The sequence below is a fragment of the Diachasma alloeum genome, unplaced genomic scaffold, assembly GCF_001412515.2.
Source record: "Diachasma alloeum isolate Michigan unplaced genomic scaffold, Dall2.0 Dall_scaffold_01225, whole genome shotgun sequence".
Classification (NCBI taxonomy): Eukaryota; Metazoa; Arthropoda; class Insecta; order Hymenoptera; family Braconidae; genus Diachasma; species Diachasma alloeum.
Genome location: NW_021681334.1, coordinates 13,076 through 33,781, shown reverse-complemented (window position 1 = coordinate 33,781; position 20,706 = coordinate 13,076). Strand labels below are relative to the sequence as shown.

The window sequence follows — 20,706 nt, the reverse complement described above, 5'->3', positions numbered from 1 at the left end:
GCCCCCCCTCCGGGACCCTCAACCCTCCTGAAGCCGAAGCTTCATGTGCCAAGGTCATCCCGTCAGGTTGACAACCCAAGACCCGAGAAGCATATGAGGCAGGCAGAACAGGAGCACGCACCATGTGCCCCAACTCTTCATACTCCTTGAGAAAATCACTGTAAAGCTGTAGAGAATTCTGATTCTTTCCCAACCTCCTGAGCAGGCTCGAGAGACACGCCTTGGCGCGGCCTAGAGAATCACCGAGCTCTGACGGAGAACGAGCAAGAGGCAGTCGAACAACATAACGCCCCGAGCGATCTCGAACATGGGTGCGCTGAAAGAACTCCTCACAATCTGCCTCTTCCTTCGTGAGAACACCATCATTGCCTTCAGTTTTAGAGACTTCCTCCTGCTGCCAGAACGAGGTGAGAAGATCGCCAAGTTCCTCATTGCTGACAGAGACGTGATTTGAGCTTGCCGCGGGGATCACTGCGGATGTAGGTCCGAGAACCACCCACCCGAGGAGAGTAAGCATCGCTATAAGGGAGTCTGACGGCCCCTTGATAGCCTGCGGCTCCACAATCGATCCAAAGAAATCTGCGCCAATGAGAAGATCAACAGGTCTTGACGTCAGATAATCAGGATCAGCTAACTCCAGTCCTCTGAGATGCTCCCAATGTTGAGTTTGAGAGACCGTGAACGAAGGCAATGAAGATGTGAGATGATCGAGTACATAGGCCTTGATGAGAATCTGATTACTTGAATACAGAGTCTTGAGAGAAAATCGAGAAAAACCATTGGATGAAGACTTTGATCCACTAATACCAACGACCGGTAGCAAAGCTGGAGATACCGATAAGCCGAGCTTCCCAACAAGGTCATTTGTAGCAAACGTCAGCTCTGAACCAGTATCCAACAGCATCCTAACCTCGTGAGAAGAGCCATCGTCCAAGACGAGCGAGGCTAGCGCTGTGGCGAGAATAACACCTGGTCTGAGCTGCAGAGAGATATCACGATTGATCGATGCTACAAACGGAGAATTACTCGCCAGAGTCGGCCGTAGAGAATGGTCACATATCGACGACGACTCTGGCGCAATCGTTGGTAGAGTAGATCATGGTTGAGCCATGTCAGGCCTCGAGACAGTGGACTGTATCGGTTGGTTGGACTGAAGAGCCTGCGATGTGTGAGGAGCCTGCAGAGTTTGATGAGGCTGAGGAACCCCTTGCTGTGCCGACTGAGGGCGATTGATATGAATCATCGAGTGATGATTCTGTCGACACACGACACAAGTCTTCTTGAGGCTACGGCAATTCTCTCTATTGTGCCTCCCCAAGCAGTTAAAGCAGCGACGCTTGAGGACTACAAACGATCTCCTCTCTGTAGAAGATAAAGCCTTGAATTTTGGACACTTGTCCAGAGAATGCTCCTCTTCACACATCGGGCAAGCACGAAAACACATCTCCGCCCAACCTTGAGACTGCGACCTTTGAGCAGCTTGAGACGTACTGCTAGTAGAGACATTCACCCCTGCAGGCTGCGACGCTGGATTAGCTGACACGTTGAGCACTCGGGCTGGTTGAGCTCCTTGGCTAGGTGGATACACTTTGACCGGCCTAGGCTTCGAAGCCTGTTGAGGATTCGTAGAGAGAGACCGAGAGGTAGCCGACTGAGATGGAGGAGCGTGCATTTCAATTCTCTCCCTCGCCCTGGCCCGGCTGAGAACAAAGTCCTTGAGTGTCGCATAAGTGGGAAAATCCGTAGATGAGCCTATCTCTATTTCCCAATCCTCCAGCGTCTTGGAGTCCAGCCGACCTGTCACGAGATGGACAAGCATGTCGTCCCAATGCTTGACAGGACGTCCGAGAGACTCCAAAGCATTCAACGGTTCAGCTACAGAGTTGAGAAGTACGTTAAACTCCCTGGCTGAGCGATTGACGACCTTTGGAGCAGAGAAGAGCTTCTCCAACTGAGTGGAGATGAGCAACCTTTCGTTGTCGTACCTCGACAAGAGAGTATTCCACGCTGGCATGAAGGAGTCTTGCGTCACTGGCAAGGTAGAGATGAGCGGCCTCGCCAGTGAGAGAAGTGAGTAGATAGTGGAATTTCTCCACGGTAGAGAGAGAAGGATTACCGACAACCATAGAGAGGAAGAGATCCTTGTACGGAGTCCACTCCGAGAACTCCCCTGAGAATGTCGGCAGAGAAATCTTGGGCAATTGCCTCTGAGTCACCTGCGCTGATTGAGTTGTGGCAGATGGCCGACGGAACGACTCAGAGAGGTCAATTGACTCGTCCAGTCCTTTGATCAACCCCATAAACGTAGTTCGAGCGGCTGAATACGTCACGAGACATTTATCATAGACCCCCTCTTTCACGTACGCATGGTCGAGAACTTCCTCATTATCTTTTGCCGTCAACAGCTTGAGATGCAACGCGTCGAACATGCTCCAATGATTCTCGAGCATGTCTAGCTTGGACTGAAGCTCAGTCACCGTGAACTCGTTCACATTTCCGGCGACAGATTCAGCTTTCAGGCTCTCAATGAATTTCGCCCTGCTGGCCTGGATCAAGATTCTCCCCTTAAAGGACATGTTCACGCTAGAGAAATGCAAGTAAGCGAGAGAACGTCAACAAAAAACTCATAAAACAAGCGAAAATAGAGAAAATTGTAGCCAGCAGCAGCTTCAGCAATTACAATTTACTTGCGCACTACGAGGAAACGAAAAATAAGCAGAGAAAAACAACAGCTCACACTCCAAGCAGCAGCTAACAGCAGCAAAAGCAGGAAAAGTCAATAAATGAGAATAATATAATTAACTTTCCTTTGAGAAGGTCTAGTAGATATAGAGATGCTCCAAATACAGCAGAGAGGTTCCGTTGGCAAAGCTGTAGGCCTAAAAACCACGTGTCGTGCGTCAAAATGACCGGTCCTGTCAACTGAGGGTGTGGCCTGGTGGGTGGAGTCTTGTAGACATCGAGATGGGCGGAACGGAGGGCGCCACGGTGGGCGGAGCAATCGAGTCTTGGCGTCCCCGGACTTTAACCCACGTTTTACCCAGAACGCACTTAGCACAATTGTTCACCAAAAAACCACTGAATTAACCACGCATCCGGCTCGAAGGACCAATGTTTCGGCGAGAAAGTCACAAAAATCGAACCGATGGAGTACTAGGATGCGGGTTAAGGAGCGTTTTGGCGAAAAGAATGTGACACGAGACACGTCAGTTTTGTCACAATGAAACTAATTTATTTCGAGTCAACACAGTTACTTGCGTAAAAAATATTCACATAAAAATAACCGCGAGCAAACACTCGATGTATTTATCACGGTAGAGGATTACACGGGGTAGAGATGCACACGATAATTAGAGGTAAAACGTAGAGGAATTTTAGAGGACCACGCTACTCGATAGAACGTCCGAACAGAGAGAGAGTAGCAATAATCATAATTCAGAGAAGTAGGTCAGCGCTACAGGTGCGTAGTTGGGGCACCTGTATTGGAGCGCGGCCGGTCAGGCAGAGCTAGTCAAGGAGGTGCTGCCACCCCTTGGTCAGATGCGGTATGAGGCTGTTGCCTCAACAAATATTGATTTCCAGCTAGTAGCGGTTCGACTGCTGCTTCTATTCATTGATGGACTATACGCTCGAGGATCTTACCAGCGGTATCGAGCATGCAGAGGGGACGATACGATGAGGGTTCGTCCGGTGGTTTCTTCCCTTTTGGAAGCAATACTAACCTCTGCTGCTTCCACATGGCAGGGAAGATGCCTTCCCTGAGGCACTCGTTGTAGACGTCCAGGAATAGTTCCGACATCGCGTGGACAGCTAATTTCAGCCCAACATTGGGGATTCCATCTAAGGCAGGGGCCTTGGTGTTTCCCACTGTATTGCACGCTTCCATCAATTCTTCTCTGGTGATTTATGGAACCATCAGCACTTCCCCTTGTTGGCTAGTACGATGGAGTTCTGATTGTTGCGGGAACAACACCGTTACAATTCTCTTCATCAGCACCGGGCACGTTGGCGACGGCATTGGTTGACTCTTGAGTCGTGTCATCACCACTTTATAAGATCTACCCCACGGATCGCGTTCCACCTCATCAAGAAGTTCACTCCAAGATTGCTTTTTACTGAACTTAATAGCTTTGCTGAGTTTCCGACGTGCCTTCTTGTATCTAATGTGCAGCTCCTCAAAGTTCGGCTTCTTCTGGCCACGCTGAGATAATCTCCTGGCTGCGTTACACTCTTTCCACAGGATTGCGATGGTTTCGGTCCACCAATACACCGGTGGATGCCGGTTTGTGGTCCGCTTCCTGGTCATGGTGGCATCGCATGCTTCTGCTACTCTTTTCATGATGCTTCGCGTCTTTTCAGTTGCACTGCTGCCACTGATCGCGCGGTCGTCTAATGCTGCTGAATAAGAGCCAGGATCAAAAGTACTCACTCTTGAGCCAGCGCTGTTGGTCTTCTTGGCCGCTAAGGCTATTCTCTGGTCAGAACATGTCTCCCAGAGAATCGCACGGTGGTCACTCGCAGTGTAAATATCAGTCACTCTCCATGAGCAGTTCCTCTTGGCAAGAGTGGTGCTCACGAAAGTGAGATCCACAATTGAGCTCGCCTCTCCTCTAATGAAGGTCGGTTCATTGCCGCTGTTCAACGAGACCACATCCAACGACGCCATAGCTCCCAGTACAGCTTGCCCCTTGGTGTAAGTCTCCTTACTTCCCCAGTCGACTGCCCAGGCATTGAAGTCCCCGGCGATTGCCACGGGAAAGTGCTGCTTCGCATCCTCAGTCAGTGCGTCCAGGAAGTCTGTGAACTCATCAATGGAAAGGCTCGGTGGGGCGTAACAGCTGTAGAAGTAGATTTCATCAACTTTCGCCTTCACGAAGCCATTTTGTATTATGTCACTCGTGGTACTCTGAAATGGTCGGTTCCCATAAGACCAGATTACCGCCTTCTTGGTGCCGTCAATAACCCAGGGTTTAGTATCCAGGTGACGGTATAACTCTGAGATTATCACGATCTGATCGATCGACTGTGCTCGTACACTTGGTGGCGAGATACCCGTAGTGCCAGCACTTAAAGCACTTCAACGGTCTCTCCACTCATCTTATGCGGCAATTCACCCAGCCTATCTTGATCTTGCCGTGCTCTCCCAGGATCTTCTTCGCAGTAGATACCGCGAGTACCACTGAGGCAGTCTGGGTACCTCCATAAGCTTTAGGAAAGGACTTGATCGCATCTGCTTGGATCTCGTGTTCCTCCCCAGCTGCTACTTTTAGGGCTTCGATGACGTCCTCCTTCGATGTGGTTTCGTCAAGATCTTTGATCTCGAGATCTNTCACCCAGCCTATCTTGATCTTGCCGTGCTCTCCCAGGATCTTCTTCGCAGTAGATACCGCGAGTACCCCTGAGGTAGTCTGGGTACCTCCATAAGCTTTACGAAGGGACTTGATCGCATCTGCTTGGATCTCGTGTTCCTCCCCAGCTGCTACTTTTAGGGCTTCGATGACGTCCGCCTTCGATGTGGTTTCGTCAAGATCTTTGATCTCGAGATCTTCTTGTGGCCCCTTACTCAGCACCTCAGCCTCATCTCCAAAGAGATTGCCGATGGCCGTACGCAGCTTAGGTGCTCCGTCAGTCGTCTTTCGGCTAAGGATGATCAGCATATCCCCGGTTGCTGTACGGCGGATCTTATCGACACAACCGACAGCGTCCTCGGAGGGAACATCCTTCTTCACCCGACGAAGTATATCGGAGTACTTCTACTTGTCCTTGGGGCGTATAATCAGCGCATCAGGTCGCATCACTGATTTCCGAGTAGCCCTCTCCTGTTTCTTTTTCTTTTCCATCTTTTTGGGAGGCAGCTGTGGATGGAGCTGTCCGGCCTGCCTCTTTTTCTCCTTCTTGTTCTTCACCTGCGTCCATCCAGGCTTAGAAAGTGGATCTGAAGTTGCCACCATCTGTGGGGTTGCCTTGCTGGTCAGATCCTGTTGCTTCAGCTTCTTCAAAACTTGAGCTTCTGCCGCAGGTGAGCCTTTCGAGCGCTTTTTCCGCACTGCCTTCCGGACATCTCGGGCCGACTGCATGGTATTCGGATCCTCCAAATCCGAGTCCTTTGCCGTCGTTTCGGACTCCATTCGTAAACGCAACGTGGGTGGTGCTGGTGGAGTTTGCACGGGTTTGGTGAAGGAGGGTCGTGCTTTGATGCCCTGCCTCCTCCAAACTTTTGAGGCATTTGAATGCGCTGCCGATAGTTGCCACTTTGCACTTGATCTCCTTGTGGACATTTATCCTGGGCTGGACATACTCATGAAGTTCTGCGATGAGTTTTTCAAGTCGTGCCCATGCATTGCAGCATTCCGTCTCTTGTTTATTCTGCGACTCGTCTCTCCTTGTAGCATCCGAGGCCAAGGAGTCCACCTTTAATGAATGCGATGATTGGCTCCTCCCATAATCCATGGAGCCGGCATCAGAAATGATGGCGGGATTCTCCTTGTTAAGGCTACCCGCATGGGAACTTTTAATTTTGTCATCACTCATCATTTTTACACTAACTGTTTTCGGGAGCCTGACCCGGGGGTATTCTAGGGAGCCCACCCTGCACACCTCTTTTAGAGTTGAGTTTCTCGGAAGGTGTTGGTTCGCACCGACGTATTTTATTTAGTCGATACCCTATATTCTGAACGGCAGTTCAGAATATCGAGCATTCCCCCATCCACCACCTGGGGACGCACCACGTTGCAGGACCTTCCAATCTGCGAAAACTCTCGGAGGGTAAAGGCGTTCCTCGCCGAAAGGATCCATGGTCCGTGGTGTGTGTGTGTGTGTGTGAACTTCTGTAATACTGTAGTTGACACAAACACATACACACACACACACACACACACACACACAACCCTCCTACCTTCAAAACGCTTGCATTCAAGCGAGAAGGCAGGTACAACGAGGCCGGAAGAAGCCAAACTCCGAGGAACTGCAGACCAAGTATAAGGAGGCACGCCTGACACTCAATAAGGCAATCAAGGGAAGCAACAGACAGTGCTGGAGCGAGCTCCTTGACGAAGTTGAAGCGGATCCGTGGGGGCGACCCTACGGTGTGGTCATGAAGCGGCTGAAAAGCCAGCCGATGCCATCCCCTACGTGCCCTGAACTCTTGGAGAAGATTGTCGCGGTTCTGTTCCCGCAACAACCGGAGCTTGACTTCTTCACCGAAAAGTGCGATGTAGAAGTGATACCACTAGTGATACGCGAGCAGCTGCTGGAAACCTGGGGAAGATTTGGAAACGCCAAGGAACCAGAAATGGATGGAATCCCGAACATCGCACTGAAGGTAACAATCAACTTAGCGCCAGGAGCCTTCCTGAGTGTCTACAATGCGTGTCTCAGGAGAGGATTTTCTCAACCAAGTGGAAGCAGCAGAGACTGGTGCTCCTCCCGAAAGGGAAGAAGCTTCTGGACGAACCTTCGTCCTATCGTCCACTCTGCATGCTGGATACAGCCGGAAAAATTCTGGACCGCATACTCCACCAGAGGATTGAGGAGGCGGTCGATCCACAATTGGCTGACAACCAATACAGTTTCCGTAGAGGTCGTTCCACGCTTGACGCCATCAACCTAGTCGTCTCCATTGCACGGGACGCAATCTCTGGCACAAGGTGGAAATAGGGCGCGAAGCAGTACTGTCTGGTAGTAACATTGGACATCAAAAATGCCTTCAACTCCGCCAGATGGGACTGTATCATGGAGGCCCTCTTAAATCTGAATGTGCCAGGATATCTGCAGAGGATGGTGCAAAGCTACTTCACAGAGTTCTGAAATACAATACAGACACCAGCCCAAAAGAGTACAGAATCACTGGTAGTATTCCTCAAGGCTCAGTGGTTGGCCCTCTGTTGTGGAACTTTATGTACGACGGTCTCCTGAAGTTAACGTTACCCAAGGAAGCTACACTCGTCGCATTTGCGGACGATGTAACTCTGGCAATTGTTGGAAAGCGTCTGGAGGAGGTCAGTTATATTTTTGATACAGTAGACTCTCGTTATAGTCGCATTTCCCCTCATATCGATTTTTTCGAGCTCGAGCGCTTCCCCCACTCCGTACCACCTCCGAGGTGTGGATTTAAATGCACCTGTGTTTTCTCGGAATGGGCTTTGTTTTGCATTTCTAAAAAATTCGGGAAATAAAATTTAGGAAAAATGAATTTGCGAGAGAGAAATTCAGTTCACTCTTGACTGTCACGAAGAGAGGGTCTTTGCAGTGGTGCATAATCCTGCTTTTTATTTGAATGAAGTGAATAAATTTTGGAGTGTATTGAACAATGCGATGTTATTAATATTTCTATTCATTTCATAATTTACTAAAAGTGTTCAACGCAATTCATTTTGTTAATTTAATAAAAGTGTTTAATGAAAATAATTTTTATATTTAATAAAAATGTTCAATGCAAATTGAAGAGAAAAATAATTGGAGTAAAATTTATTTTCTTATCGCTCCCGATTCCCGGAATTTAGGCTTACCGTGAGCGCCTGGTGGGGGAAGAGAAATACAGTCCCATTCTCAGAATCGGCTGCCCCTACAGCCCCGTGAGTGCAACTATAACGAGAGTCTACTGTACTGCATATGACAGGATTCGTCAATGGATGGACTCAGTGGGACTGACGTTGACAGAACATAAGACGGAGGCTGTGCTGATCACGAGCCGACAGAAGATTGAAACCATCACGCTTCATGTCGGGAATTATGAAATCACGTCCCAATCATCGTTACGGTACCTGGGAGTCATGATTGATACCCCGCTTAGGTTCACACAGCAAGTGGAGTACGTCGGCGCTAAGGCGTCTGGAGTTGGGAGCGTCCTTTCACGGCTCATGCCGAACATCGGAGGGCCAAAGCAAAAGAGAAGAGCGTTGATATCATCAGTTGTCACGTCGGTCCTCACATATGGCATTTCCAATTGGTCTGACGTACTCTTGATCCAGCACGCGCGACGGAAGGTGGCGTCGGTCTATCGATTGAGCGCCCTTAGAGTTGCTAGCGCATTTCGCACGGTGTCAGAAGATGCCGTGTGTCATCACCGGGATGGTCCCAATAGGAGTACTTGCCGAGGAACGACGATGCCTTTACCTGCGGAAGAGGTCAATAACGCTGAGCGCAGCTGAGCTGAGGACGGATGAGAAGAACAACAGTCTGCATCGATGGCAGTTGCTATGGGATGCCTCGACCAATGGGAGATGGACTCACCGCCTGATCCCAAATTTGCATGCATGGGTCAAACAACCACATGGAGAAGTCAACTACTATCTCACATAGATGCTCTCAGGACACGGGTGCTTCCGGCAATATCTTCATAGGTTCAAATATGAGGAATCGCCGGAGTGCCCGGCCTGCACAGGAGTCTCTGAAAATGCGGAGCATGCGTTCTTCATGTGTCCGCGCTTCAACGTGACCCGCAACACTCGAGACTGCACTCGGAAAGAGAATTCAGCCTGATAACCTGGTGGAAGCAATGCTTTCATCATAGGCAGCCTGGGAGGCAACCAGCGCCTTCGCAGCGGAAGTTAAAGGACCTATGCAAGGTGGAATAAGAAAAAACAGAGATAAGAGGAAGAGAGAGCAATGAGATGAAGAAAGCGCGGAATTCGCTCGGCCGAAGGAAAAGCTACGACTAAATTCTCCTCCGTGCTGTAATGCCTTGCGGCGGTTCCACGGGGAAATAGGAGGCAGGTGATAGGGGTATGTTTTTTCAAAGGACTCGGATTTGGAGGATCCGAATACGATGCAGTCGGCCCGCGATGTCCGCAAAGCAGTGCGGAGGAAACGCTCGAAAGGCTCACCTCCGGCAGAAGCTCAAAAATTGAAGAAGCTGAGGCAACAGGATCTGACCAGCAAAGCAGCCCCGTAGACTGTGGAACTTGCCGATCCATCTGTTAAGCCTGAATGGAGGTAGGTGAAGATGAACAAGACAGAGAAAAAGAGACAGGCCGAACAGCTTCCTCCACAGCCGCCTCCCAAAAAGACGAAGGGGGAAAAGAAGCAGGAGAAGGCTACTCGGAATCAGAGTACGAGATCTAAGCGGATGCCGTCAAATCCCTTCGTAAAGCTTATGGAGATACCCAGACTGCCTCAGTGAAACTCACGGCTATACCATCGAAGAAGATCCTGGGGGAGCATGGGAAGATTAAAACAGGCTGGGTCAACTGCCGAGTGAGAAGAGTGAAGAGGCCATTAAAGTGCTTCAAGTGCTGGCAATGTGGTCATCTCGCAACGAAACGTAAGAGTGAAGTCGATCGGTCCAAGCAGTGTGTCAGGTGCGCTAAGTCTGGTCACACCGTTGCTGACTGCGACAAGGTACCCAAATGTGCTCTATGCACTAAGAAGTAACACGGAGAACTGCACTCATATCGCTGGCAACACCAGATGTTCAGTGTATCAGGAGGCGCTACAGAAGCTAACCAATTGACGATAATAAAGGTATTACAGCTCAACCTTAACCATTGTGAGGTTGCACACGTTCTGCTTATGCAGATAGTGCGAGAGCTAAAAACCCGATCTCGTAGAGATCTCGGAGCCATACCGACATCTTGACACTCAACCCTGGGCTACTGACATGACCGAAAGGGCCGTCATTTGGTCCTGCAGTGGGCTCCCATTCCAGAGTGGCCTTTGCAGTACGGAGAGAGGCATCGTGAAGGCGAAGGTTAACGGAATCTATTTTTACAGCTGCTACGCCCCACCCAGTCTCTCAATCGATGAGTTCACCGATTTCTTAGATCGACTAACCGAGGATGCGAAGCAGCACTTTCCGGTGGCAATAGCTGGGGACTTCAATTCCTGGGCAGTCGATTGGAGAAGTGAAGAAACCAACGTCAAAGGACAAGTCTTGCTAGAGGCCATGTCGTCGTTGGACGTGATCTTACTCAACAACAGGAATGAACCGACATTTATGAGGGGAGAGGCGAGCTCGATCGTGGACCTTACCTCCGTGAGTAACAACCTTGCCAAGTAAAACTGTTCATGGAAGGTAACAAAAATATATAGCGCAAGCGACTACTGTGCGATACTGTGGGAGGTATCCACCGACCGGAGATACGGACCAGCATCGGAGAAGACGAACGCAGTAGGCTGGAAAGTGAGCACCTTCGATCTCAGCTCCTATTTAGTGGCACTAGATGATCGCCCAATCAGTGGCAGGAATACCACCAAGAAGGCAACGAACATCACGAGAAGACTCACGGAAGCCTGTGATGCCATCATGCCCAGAAAACATACCACCAATCGGCAGCCACCGGCATATTGGTGGAACGATATTATCGCTAATCTGCGTAGGGAGTGTAATGCAGTAAGAAGAGCATCCCAGCGTGGCAGAAAGAAGCCAATGTTCGAATAGCTGGAGATGAAATACAAGAAGTCGCGGCTTAAGCTCAACAAGACCATCAAGTACAGCAAGGTGCATTCCTGGAATGAGCTGATTGCTGAAGTAGAAGGTGAACCGTGGGGCAGACCATACAAGGTGGTAATGACGCGACTCACGAGTCAGCCCATGTCATCGCCGACGTGCCCAGAGCTCTGGGAAAAGATCGTCACGGTCAGGGTCGGGCAAGTAAATCACCCGAGGTAAATTACACGGTTTCTGATCGGTCAGAAATCGGTAAATTACTCGAGGGGTTCTCGACGTTTTTGACATGCCAGAAACTCATGTGGCACCATCTAACGGAAATAACCGGAACTTGTTTTTTTTTTACCGGGATGCCCATACCGCCATTGTTTGTAGATAAGAGCTAACAAGGACACATGGGGTTCGTGGGTGTTATCGATTACTATTAACGAAGTGAATTTACTTTTATTAATTCCTCGATAAAAAATAATACAATGGATCCAGGTGGGAGACTCCATGATTATTATGAAGAAGGCCATTTTAAGAGGGTAAAAAATGGGGCACTGTGTTTATATTGCAACAACGTTCAGTCTAACACAGGCGTAAAACGATTAAAAATCCACAGGTAATTAAAAATACAGTGAAATGATAAACAAAAAAATAAATCTGAACCCCTTTAGAAGCACTTCTGAAACTAAAATCACATTCTCAACATTTTTTTTACATGTCGAGAATCGGCTGTGGTATCCTAACCTCATTTCATTGTTTTCTAGAAAAATATGTCGATCGCCAAAAACAATGAAATCTAAAGAAGAGAGTTCAGAGTTGAATGCAGAGCAGGAGGTATTTCAATCGTATTGATATGTGTACTAAGCACACATTTCTGTCCTTATTCCGTTAAAAATTGAACTTTATTCTTTATAGACTTCTCCGATTGCGCTTGCGGTACCCTCTGTCTCTAAAGGCCCAGCCCTTCCTGATGGTGCAACGAGCACTAAACCGAATGGTAAATGTGTCAGTACGACACAGAATGAAGTCTCGAGTCCATCAATATCATCGGTTACGCCGATTCGTCGTAATAAACGTAAGATTGATGCCTGGTTTGAACCATTCTCTGAGGCAGATCAGGAGAAAATCGACGTCCTAATTGCAAAATGGGTGTATTCCGAAGGGCTTCCTTTCTCCATCGTGGGGTCCTCGGACTTCAAGGATTTCATAAACGCTTTGAGACCAGCCTACCAAGTTTTCTCTCTTAACGATTTATCATCGAAGTTACTCCTGAAAGTTCATGGAGACGTCGCTAACACTCAACGTAACATTGAATACTCCGAGAACGGTGTACTGATGATTGCTACATGCAAAAATACGTTGGAAACGCCAGACATACTCTCTGCTCTTGTAGCTGTTCCTACTGCTGAGTGTCAGCGACTAGTGTATCTAGGCTCACGTGAACCTACGGAAGGTCAATCGTTCCTCACTCCTGAAGAAGAACTGCTGGATGACGCAATTACTAAGGCGAAAGATAAATATGGCATGGACATTTATGCTGTAGTTGTGGAGAATAAATCGATGGGTATGAGTTTGAGAAATGAGTCGCAGATGTGATGTTTCTATGATACCAATTACTTGATCAACATGGCTGCTATTGATATTGAAAATGAGATCCTTACTCGAAAGTTGAGAACGATTCAGGAAAAATTTAAATCAGAAAAGGCGGAAAACGAGATTAAAAATTTTGGGGGAACTTCGCTCATATTTGAGGAAGCTCATGGTTGGAGGGACGTGAAGAAAATTTATTCTCATTATCTTTCTAATCTACCCTATCTCAAGAAGGTCTTTGCTGATGGCACCGCCCCGTTCAAGGATAAATTGACGAAATTGTTTGATGATGAGTTCGAGAAGCAATTCAGAGAAGATCTCGACCTCTTCAATGCTCTCCAAAGTCTCTCAGAGAAGTGCGAGGACCCAAACACAACATTGGCTGACATTACTGAGGGTTGGCTCGAGTTCGAGCAGTTATATACCAAAAGTGATTTGCATTTGATTGATTTTGGGAACGCCCTCTCTGCACGCTCATTGGCTGCAAATTTCTTCCATCCTCGTTATCATGGTCATCATTTTATCTCAGATAAAGAAAAACTCATGAAAATGATGGATTTCCTGATGCCACTGTTATCAGAGGAGGGACTAAATGGATACACAGCATACAGGAACAAGGACGGAATATTCCGTGGTCTCCGGGACAAGAGAATGAAAAGTTGGAGGACGTTCTGGCGAGTAGCTGCAGTCCATTATCCAGAGTTGAGTGCTCTCGCAAAGAAATTGCTCCAGGTCCCTGTCAAACCGTTGAAGCTGGACTTTGTCGATATTCCTGTTGATCTGTTGACCCCAAATCGACACCAGAAATTCCTGGAGATTCATCATCATCTGAGACTGAAAAAGGCTGTTAAGAGGGAGAAGGAATAGCAAGTTGCTTCCCTGCTTCATCTAATTTCGTACTTTAATGGAGGTGATATGTAAATTTGACATATAACCACTCAACTACGCAAGCTCGTAATATTTTTCAATCATTCTTAGACATTTTTCTTCTGAATTTCAACTCCATTCCTTTTTTATTCTCCTAGAGGGAGTATTGAAACATGAGGATAACGTGCAAAGGGAAATTTCCTTTGTTGTTCAAAGTTCTATGAGCAGCTGATTAGAATTGTATGTGTTTTGTTTCATAATTTTGAGATATTGTTATTGATAAGGGATACATTGAAAATGTACCATTAAGAGGCCTTGAGCTGTGATTTCTTCCAATGAGTAGCATTAACATAACTGTAAAGTGCGATGTTCAATCTGTGAGATTGATTATATTTGAAAAATGACTAAGAACACATTATACGTTATAAATGAGATAAAATAAGAGACAGTTGACATAAATAAACATATGAAGTTCTGTGAATGACAATTTTTTATTTCAAAACTCCATTCCATATTCCACTGAACTTTTTAAATTATGATAATGTGAATTTATTGTGGGCATGAATCCTCCACACGATGTTCACGATCCTCTTCAACAAATCAACTAATCATCTTCTTTCCAATCATTATTTATTTCATCTTGCATTTTGAAGGCATAATAAATTCCTACGAGTTTCATCGAGCGTTCGACACTCAAACGATTACGGATATCCGAATGGATGTAAGCCCAGTGGGAAAACAGTCTCCCAATTTGCGCGGATGAGCTAGGAATGTTGGATAATTTGGTGGCCAATTTTGCCAGAGCAGGGTAGTATGCCTCCATTATATACCAAAATGTCTTTGGACATTTGATTCCTTTCTTGAAGACTGCTTCGAACGGTTCTGTCTTATTTTTATATTCCTCTAACCCTTCCAACCCTCGTAACTGCTGTGTACCTAATTCTTCCTTCAGGAATGTGACTACTTTAGAATTGAATGGCCCAAATAAGCGAATCTTCGTCCTTGATATTGAGGGTGTAAATAGTTCGCCACCAAAGCTATTGGTTGCAGAACTTTTTCAAGGCGTGCATCCAATGTTTCATCAATTTTTTCATCATTCACTGGTATATTCAATGAGAGCCAGATTTCAGCTGCATCAGCAATGTTGCAATCTGATGCTTGACATTTATTGACCAGCTTACAGACAGGATTGAACATGACGATGTAGTCTTGTAGTTGAGCTGCCAATGTACTGTCCTCCAGCAATTCGCGACTTGGCTCTTTTGGTACAACGATTTCCTCTTCGACTAACTGACGCACTATATCAAGATTTTTTAAACAACAACGGAACGTGTCCCTGTATGAATACCATCGTCTGTCGCAGGCTAATATCATCCTGGTACCTTTACGCTTCTTTAATTCTCTTTCTGCACGAGCTGTCGTGAACTCTCGTAGCAATTTGTTTATGGACTCAGCGAATTTTCCCTCGACGAGTGATTTCAACAACAAATTGCCACTGTATGAGTGGCAAGTTGTTTGCCAAACCTCCACGAGGCGACCCATTCGCATCATCGCTGAAGCGTTGTCACTGACAACAGAATAAATATCTACTTTGAACCTCTGTTTGGCCATGGCAATAGCTTCATCAATTACTCTGGCTAATTCGTCACCTGTTTCCTGTAATTCACTGAAATCCCACGATTTCAAGAACATACTACGTCCATCCTGAGTTTTAATGACACAAACCACATTCTTTGTATTGGCTGCTGAGTTTTACCATCCGTCTATCAACAAAACACCATCTACGGCTGCAGTATATTTCAATTTTTCAAATACTTAAGTGTGAACTTTATCCAATAATTTTGTTGAGAGCTTTTTCCTCGAAGGGACCTTATACAATGAATTCAAGCTTTTGACGAATTGTTTGAATAAATCGGATTCAACAACATTCAATGACACGTTGCACCAAAAAAAAAAAATTTGCTAAAGCTATGTCGATCGAATCAGTATCAATGAAACTGCCTGGTGATCTAGATTCCACCCTTATGCGTTTTGCTCCAGTATTGACACTACGATTTCCGCCTAATGATACCTGAAATTTTGAATGGTTGAGGTATTTTATAGGTTATTATTTCACCAATCTCGAAATCTCGATTTTAACTTGTTACGATATCAACTAAATAATGTTACTTACGCTTGGAATTCCTGTCTCTGCATTCAGTTTTTTGGGATTCATCTTGAACTATTCACTGTTGTTGTAGGATTTATCATTGGGGTATAATAATGTACGAAATTAGATAATTTTTCAATTGCCTTTTTAATTGATTATTCCATTTAAATAAGGAACATCAATTTTTACTTGATTGTGCACAGATAACTCCGGATTTCAAAAAATTTTGAGGTTACGGAGGTGTATGACACTTTTCGACAGTTTGTGATACTCTATGGGTAATTTACCGTATTTGACAATGTCACGTCAATAAGTCCATTTTGGAAATAATGCCCAACCCTGGTCACGGTGTTGGTTCCCCAACAACCAGAAATAGATCGCATAGCCAAACGAGAAAAAGAAGTGATGGTTCCTCCAATCACTGAGGAAGAGCTGATGGAAGCCTATGGCAGAGTAGGGAACACCAAAGCTCCCGGCCTCGATGGGATTCCTAACATCGCACTGAAAGCCGCTATCCTAGCCGCGTTGCCAGGTCTATTCTTGGACGTGTATTACGAGTGTCTTAGCGAGGGCACCTTCCCTGCAAAGTGGAAGTAGCAGAGGCTGGTGTTGCTCCCTAAAGGAGAAAAGCCACCGGACGAACCCTCACTCTATCGTCCTCTCTGCATGCTCGATACAGCTGCCAAAATTCTCGAGCGCATCGTCCACAGGAGAATAGAAGCAGCAGTCGAATCGTGATTGGACAACAACCAATATGGCTTTCGGAAAGGCCGATCCACCCTTGACGCCATTAACCTGGTCGTTAACACCGCTGGGGAAGCGATTTCAAGGAACAGATGGTACAGAGGTACGAAGGTGAGACTGCATTATGGAGGCTCTCGAGAGGTTCGGCGTACCGGAGTACCTGCGGAATATGGTGGGCGTACGTCACCGAAAGGGTTCTCAAGTACGATATGGAGAATAACCCCAAGGAGTACAGAGTCACCGAAGGGATACCCCACGGCTCAGTGTTGGGCCCTCTATTGTGAAATGATGTACGATGGCCTGCTGAGAACTTGGTGGAAGCAATGCTGTCATCGAAGGTAGCATGGGACGCAACCAGCGACTTCGCGACGAAAGTCATGAAGGAGCTCCGTGAGGAAGAGCGCCATCGGAAAAATGCTGCATAGGAGAGGAAGTTACCGGAACCTCCTACTCACCGCCAACACCTCAGTGAGGAAGGAGGACGTACGGCACAGCGTTTAACTATAGGGAGAGCAATCGCTAGAACGTCCCCTCCGCGAAGTAATGCCTGCCAGCGGTCCCGTGGGGAGTATGGAGTAAGAAGAAACTGGTCTGACTGGAGTTTAGTCGGTATTGACAGTCTGTCCGAGTCCGACACTCACTTGACGGAGGGAACCATCGATCCCCTCCCTCAGGTGGTTGCGCGTAAATGCATTCTCCCAACAGACCAAGGAAAAAAATACACACACACACAAGCACACACGAGAGCAAAAATCTTAATTTGGACTTTTCTTTCATTGTTCTTGATTTTTTGTAATATTAACCCTAAAACCTTGAAAAAAACATCATGTGTCATACCATTGTATTGCTCTCACCAAGCACAACTTTTGTAAGACAAAAATTGGTGGTCACATTAAAGAATAATTGACCTATGCTTGTAGCATACAAACAAACACTTAAGTAGTATGGGAACTACTTTGGCGCCCCCCACCTAAAGTCGATATGGCCCCACCACCACACCTGTCAGAGTAGCACGGCTCCGACGTGTGTGAGCAGTGGGGTACAGCGTGGCTGCGGGTGCGTCACCCGGGCGCGTATCCCAACCCCGAGCGGTTTCGGGAGAACCGCTGGTCCCTCGGCCACGAAATTGAAATTTGGGGGTCAAAAATTTTACCCCCCACCACCGCTTGTGAGTAAAGGACCCACCACCACACCGATCGGAATAGCGCGGCTCCGAAGTGTGTGCGCGGTGAGGGTACAGCGTATACTGAACGAGTACCCCAACCCCGAGCGGTTTTGAAGGAACCACTGGTCCCTCGGCCGCGATACTAAAATTTGGGGGTCAAAAATATTGGCCCCCTCCATCACTAATATATTTAGGGACCCACCATCGCACCGATCGGAATAACGCGGCTCTGACGTGTGTGAGCGGAGGGGGTAAAACGTGTACTGCGGACGCGTATCCCAATCTCGAGTGGTTTTGGGGGGCCGTTGACCCTCAGGCCACAATATATAGCAAAAATTCGGGGGACAAAATTTTTCGAACTGAAAGAGCATACCGGTGCTCCGATAAAATCCGCGAAAACCGTAAACATATTAAAAGAATACTTTACCTGTCACTGCACTCTCCTCACAGGGCTCCGAAAAATCCAAAAATCGTCATTGTTCACCTTATGCATTAAATATAACTGTCACTAAACCACTAGTCTGTGGGTCTATAGGGACTGAAGAGAAACACTACCACTCCCTGTCCTCATCGGACTCCCCGAACAGCGACACCTGGGCCAACTCCTCGTCCTCGGCGTCCCAATCGTCGCGCTCGCGACGCTCCTCTTCCAACCAGCTAACCAGGCGATCCTGGGTGTAATCGGCTGGTTGAACAAGCATCGGGAATGGTCCATCCCTCTGCCACCATCCAAGCTGGGGTGATCCACTGGGACCCCGGTGCCGAGTATCGTTCTCCAGATGCTCAGCTGAGAGAATGAGAGGTTGTTCTACCCTGAGAGTCCACCGGCGGTCCGGGAATCGGGGGTCCAGTCCGTCATATCCGTCCCGAAACTCGTACGGGTCCGGGTCTGCCTCGATGGCGATGGGGTCCCTGTTGAATCCCCTGATCAGGGTGGACCAATCATGGTCATCAGTGACGGAACACGATGACGACGTGTCCGAGGAGGGTGTGGCGGGACGCGATGATTTTGCGATATACCCGCTGGTGGATGGTGTCGGCTCGTCCTGGGGGGTGACGGTGGTAGTGGGGGGTACAAAGTTTTTCCCCGTCACACGCATGATTACACACACGGTACAAAAAATAGCCACTCTCTCACACACACACACACACACACAATAATCCAAATGTTGGACGATAGTTGAGATCTTGTCACGGCCGCACTTCACTGAGGACTGAAAAAAAATGATTATATGGTTTGGAGAGAGCCGTTGAGTTGGTTACTCACCCTGGAACAATGTGCTGACCATGCAGTTTTGCACGTGCACTCTGTGACATCTTCTCCACCGTAACACACACTAGCTCTTGAAGGTCAGACTAGCCGTCTCCACATGTGCTTACCTTGCAAATCTGACATCTGCAGAGACGAGTTGATACCATTCTCTTTCTTATAAGAATATTCTCGTCATTTAATTTTAACAACTTTATTTCTCATCAAGTCGATGATTAACAATCGCGTAAAAAATGTAAATAGTTATTTCCCATGGTTGATATATCTAAATACACAGAACAAATTATTACAGTCTAAAAATAAAATCATATACATTATAATTGATAATTATTGTCACACCGAGAGAGCTTGGGCATTTTTCGAGACCTGCCGCGCCTCCTCTTCGCTGCAACCTCAGGCGTCACCGGCCACACCCTCTTCAAAGGCGGTGGTGATAATGTACGCTCCCTCTCTAGCTCCTCTTCCAGACCCCTGACGCATGATGCACACCTTTCCCTTGGTGCACACCGCCTCAATTTTGGCAGTTAGGAGTCAAGAATCTGTTGCTTTGTTAGGCGAGGTAAAGAAACCCAGTACGGTTTCACACAGGGCAAATCATTACGACATTCATCTGCAAAATAAACGTACAATCATGAATCACTTTCACGGATTTCTCTCCAAACTTTTGAACCTTACCATTCCCAATCACTAACCGATGANAAATAAACGTACAATCATGAATCACTTTAACGGATTTCTCTCCAAACTTTTGAACCTTACCATTCCCAATCACTAATCGATGATCCTCGATCTCATCTACCCCTTCACGTATGACGTCACCGTCATAATACTCGATTTCATACGCTTCTCCGGTATTACCGCACGGCCCGTTATCATGCGCGACGGTATTCAGCCTTCTTTGTCTTGGAAATTGGATTTCACTGTAGCTATGGAGCATGAACGCACAGCCTCGCGGGTATTGGAAATTTTTGCCAATCACACGCATTTTTCAAGGGTAGTATGGGAACAATTACTCTATATTGTCTGTTATATCACGTCTTAACTCTCGAATCAAAGCCTTTAAACTTGCCTTTCGTATCGAATAGTGTTCCGTCGCACGTAATATGTGTTCACGACCGCTGTTAAGGGCTCTTTCAAACTGCTCCACTACCGCTTCAATAGGTACCTCCTCGTTATTAAACCGAAAATTCCACTTTTTTGTCGTTGAGTCAGCCTCACATTGTTCAACCACACACCTTCCTCTTCTNAGTTAAGGGCTCTTTCAAGCTGCGCCACTACCGCTTCAATAGGTACCTCCTCGTTATTAAACAGAAAATTCCACTTTTTTGTCGTTGAGTCAGCCTCACATTGTTCAACCACACACCTTCCTCTTCTTCGTAGCCTCAAAGATCTCCGTGTTGTCCCCAAATCCATCAAAAAAAATGTGACAGGCAGAGAACAGTATACCACCGAATCTGATGAACGTCTAAATGGCCGACCTACGCGAGGACGTCTCTTAGTACCACGAGTTCCTCAAATTTGAGGTGTCAGCAAAAAACGTGTCAATT

General features: G+C 47.1%; 1 protein-coding gene and 1 pseudogene across 1 annotated transcript in view; both read right to left on the bottom strand.

Moving 5' to 3' along the window:
• Nucleotides 1-904, bottom strand: part of LOC107046166 — a 3,013-nt gene extending 2,109 nt beyond the window's left edge. The window contains exon 1 of the mRNA XM_015268687.1: nt 122-904. Coding sequence (XP_015124173.1) covers nt 122-904 — 783 coding nt within the window. The remainder of the gene's footprint in view (nt 1-121) is intronic.
• Nucleotides 905-14,435: 13,531 nt separating this feature from the next.
• On the bottom strand, nt 14,436-16,046 carry LOC107046165 (annotated as a pseudogene).
• Nucleotides 16,047-20,706: the final 4,660 nt, after the last annotated feature.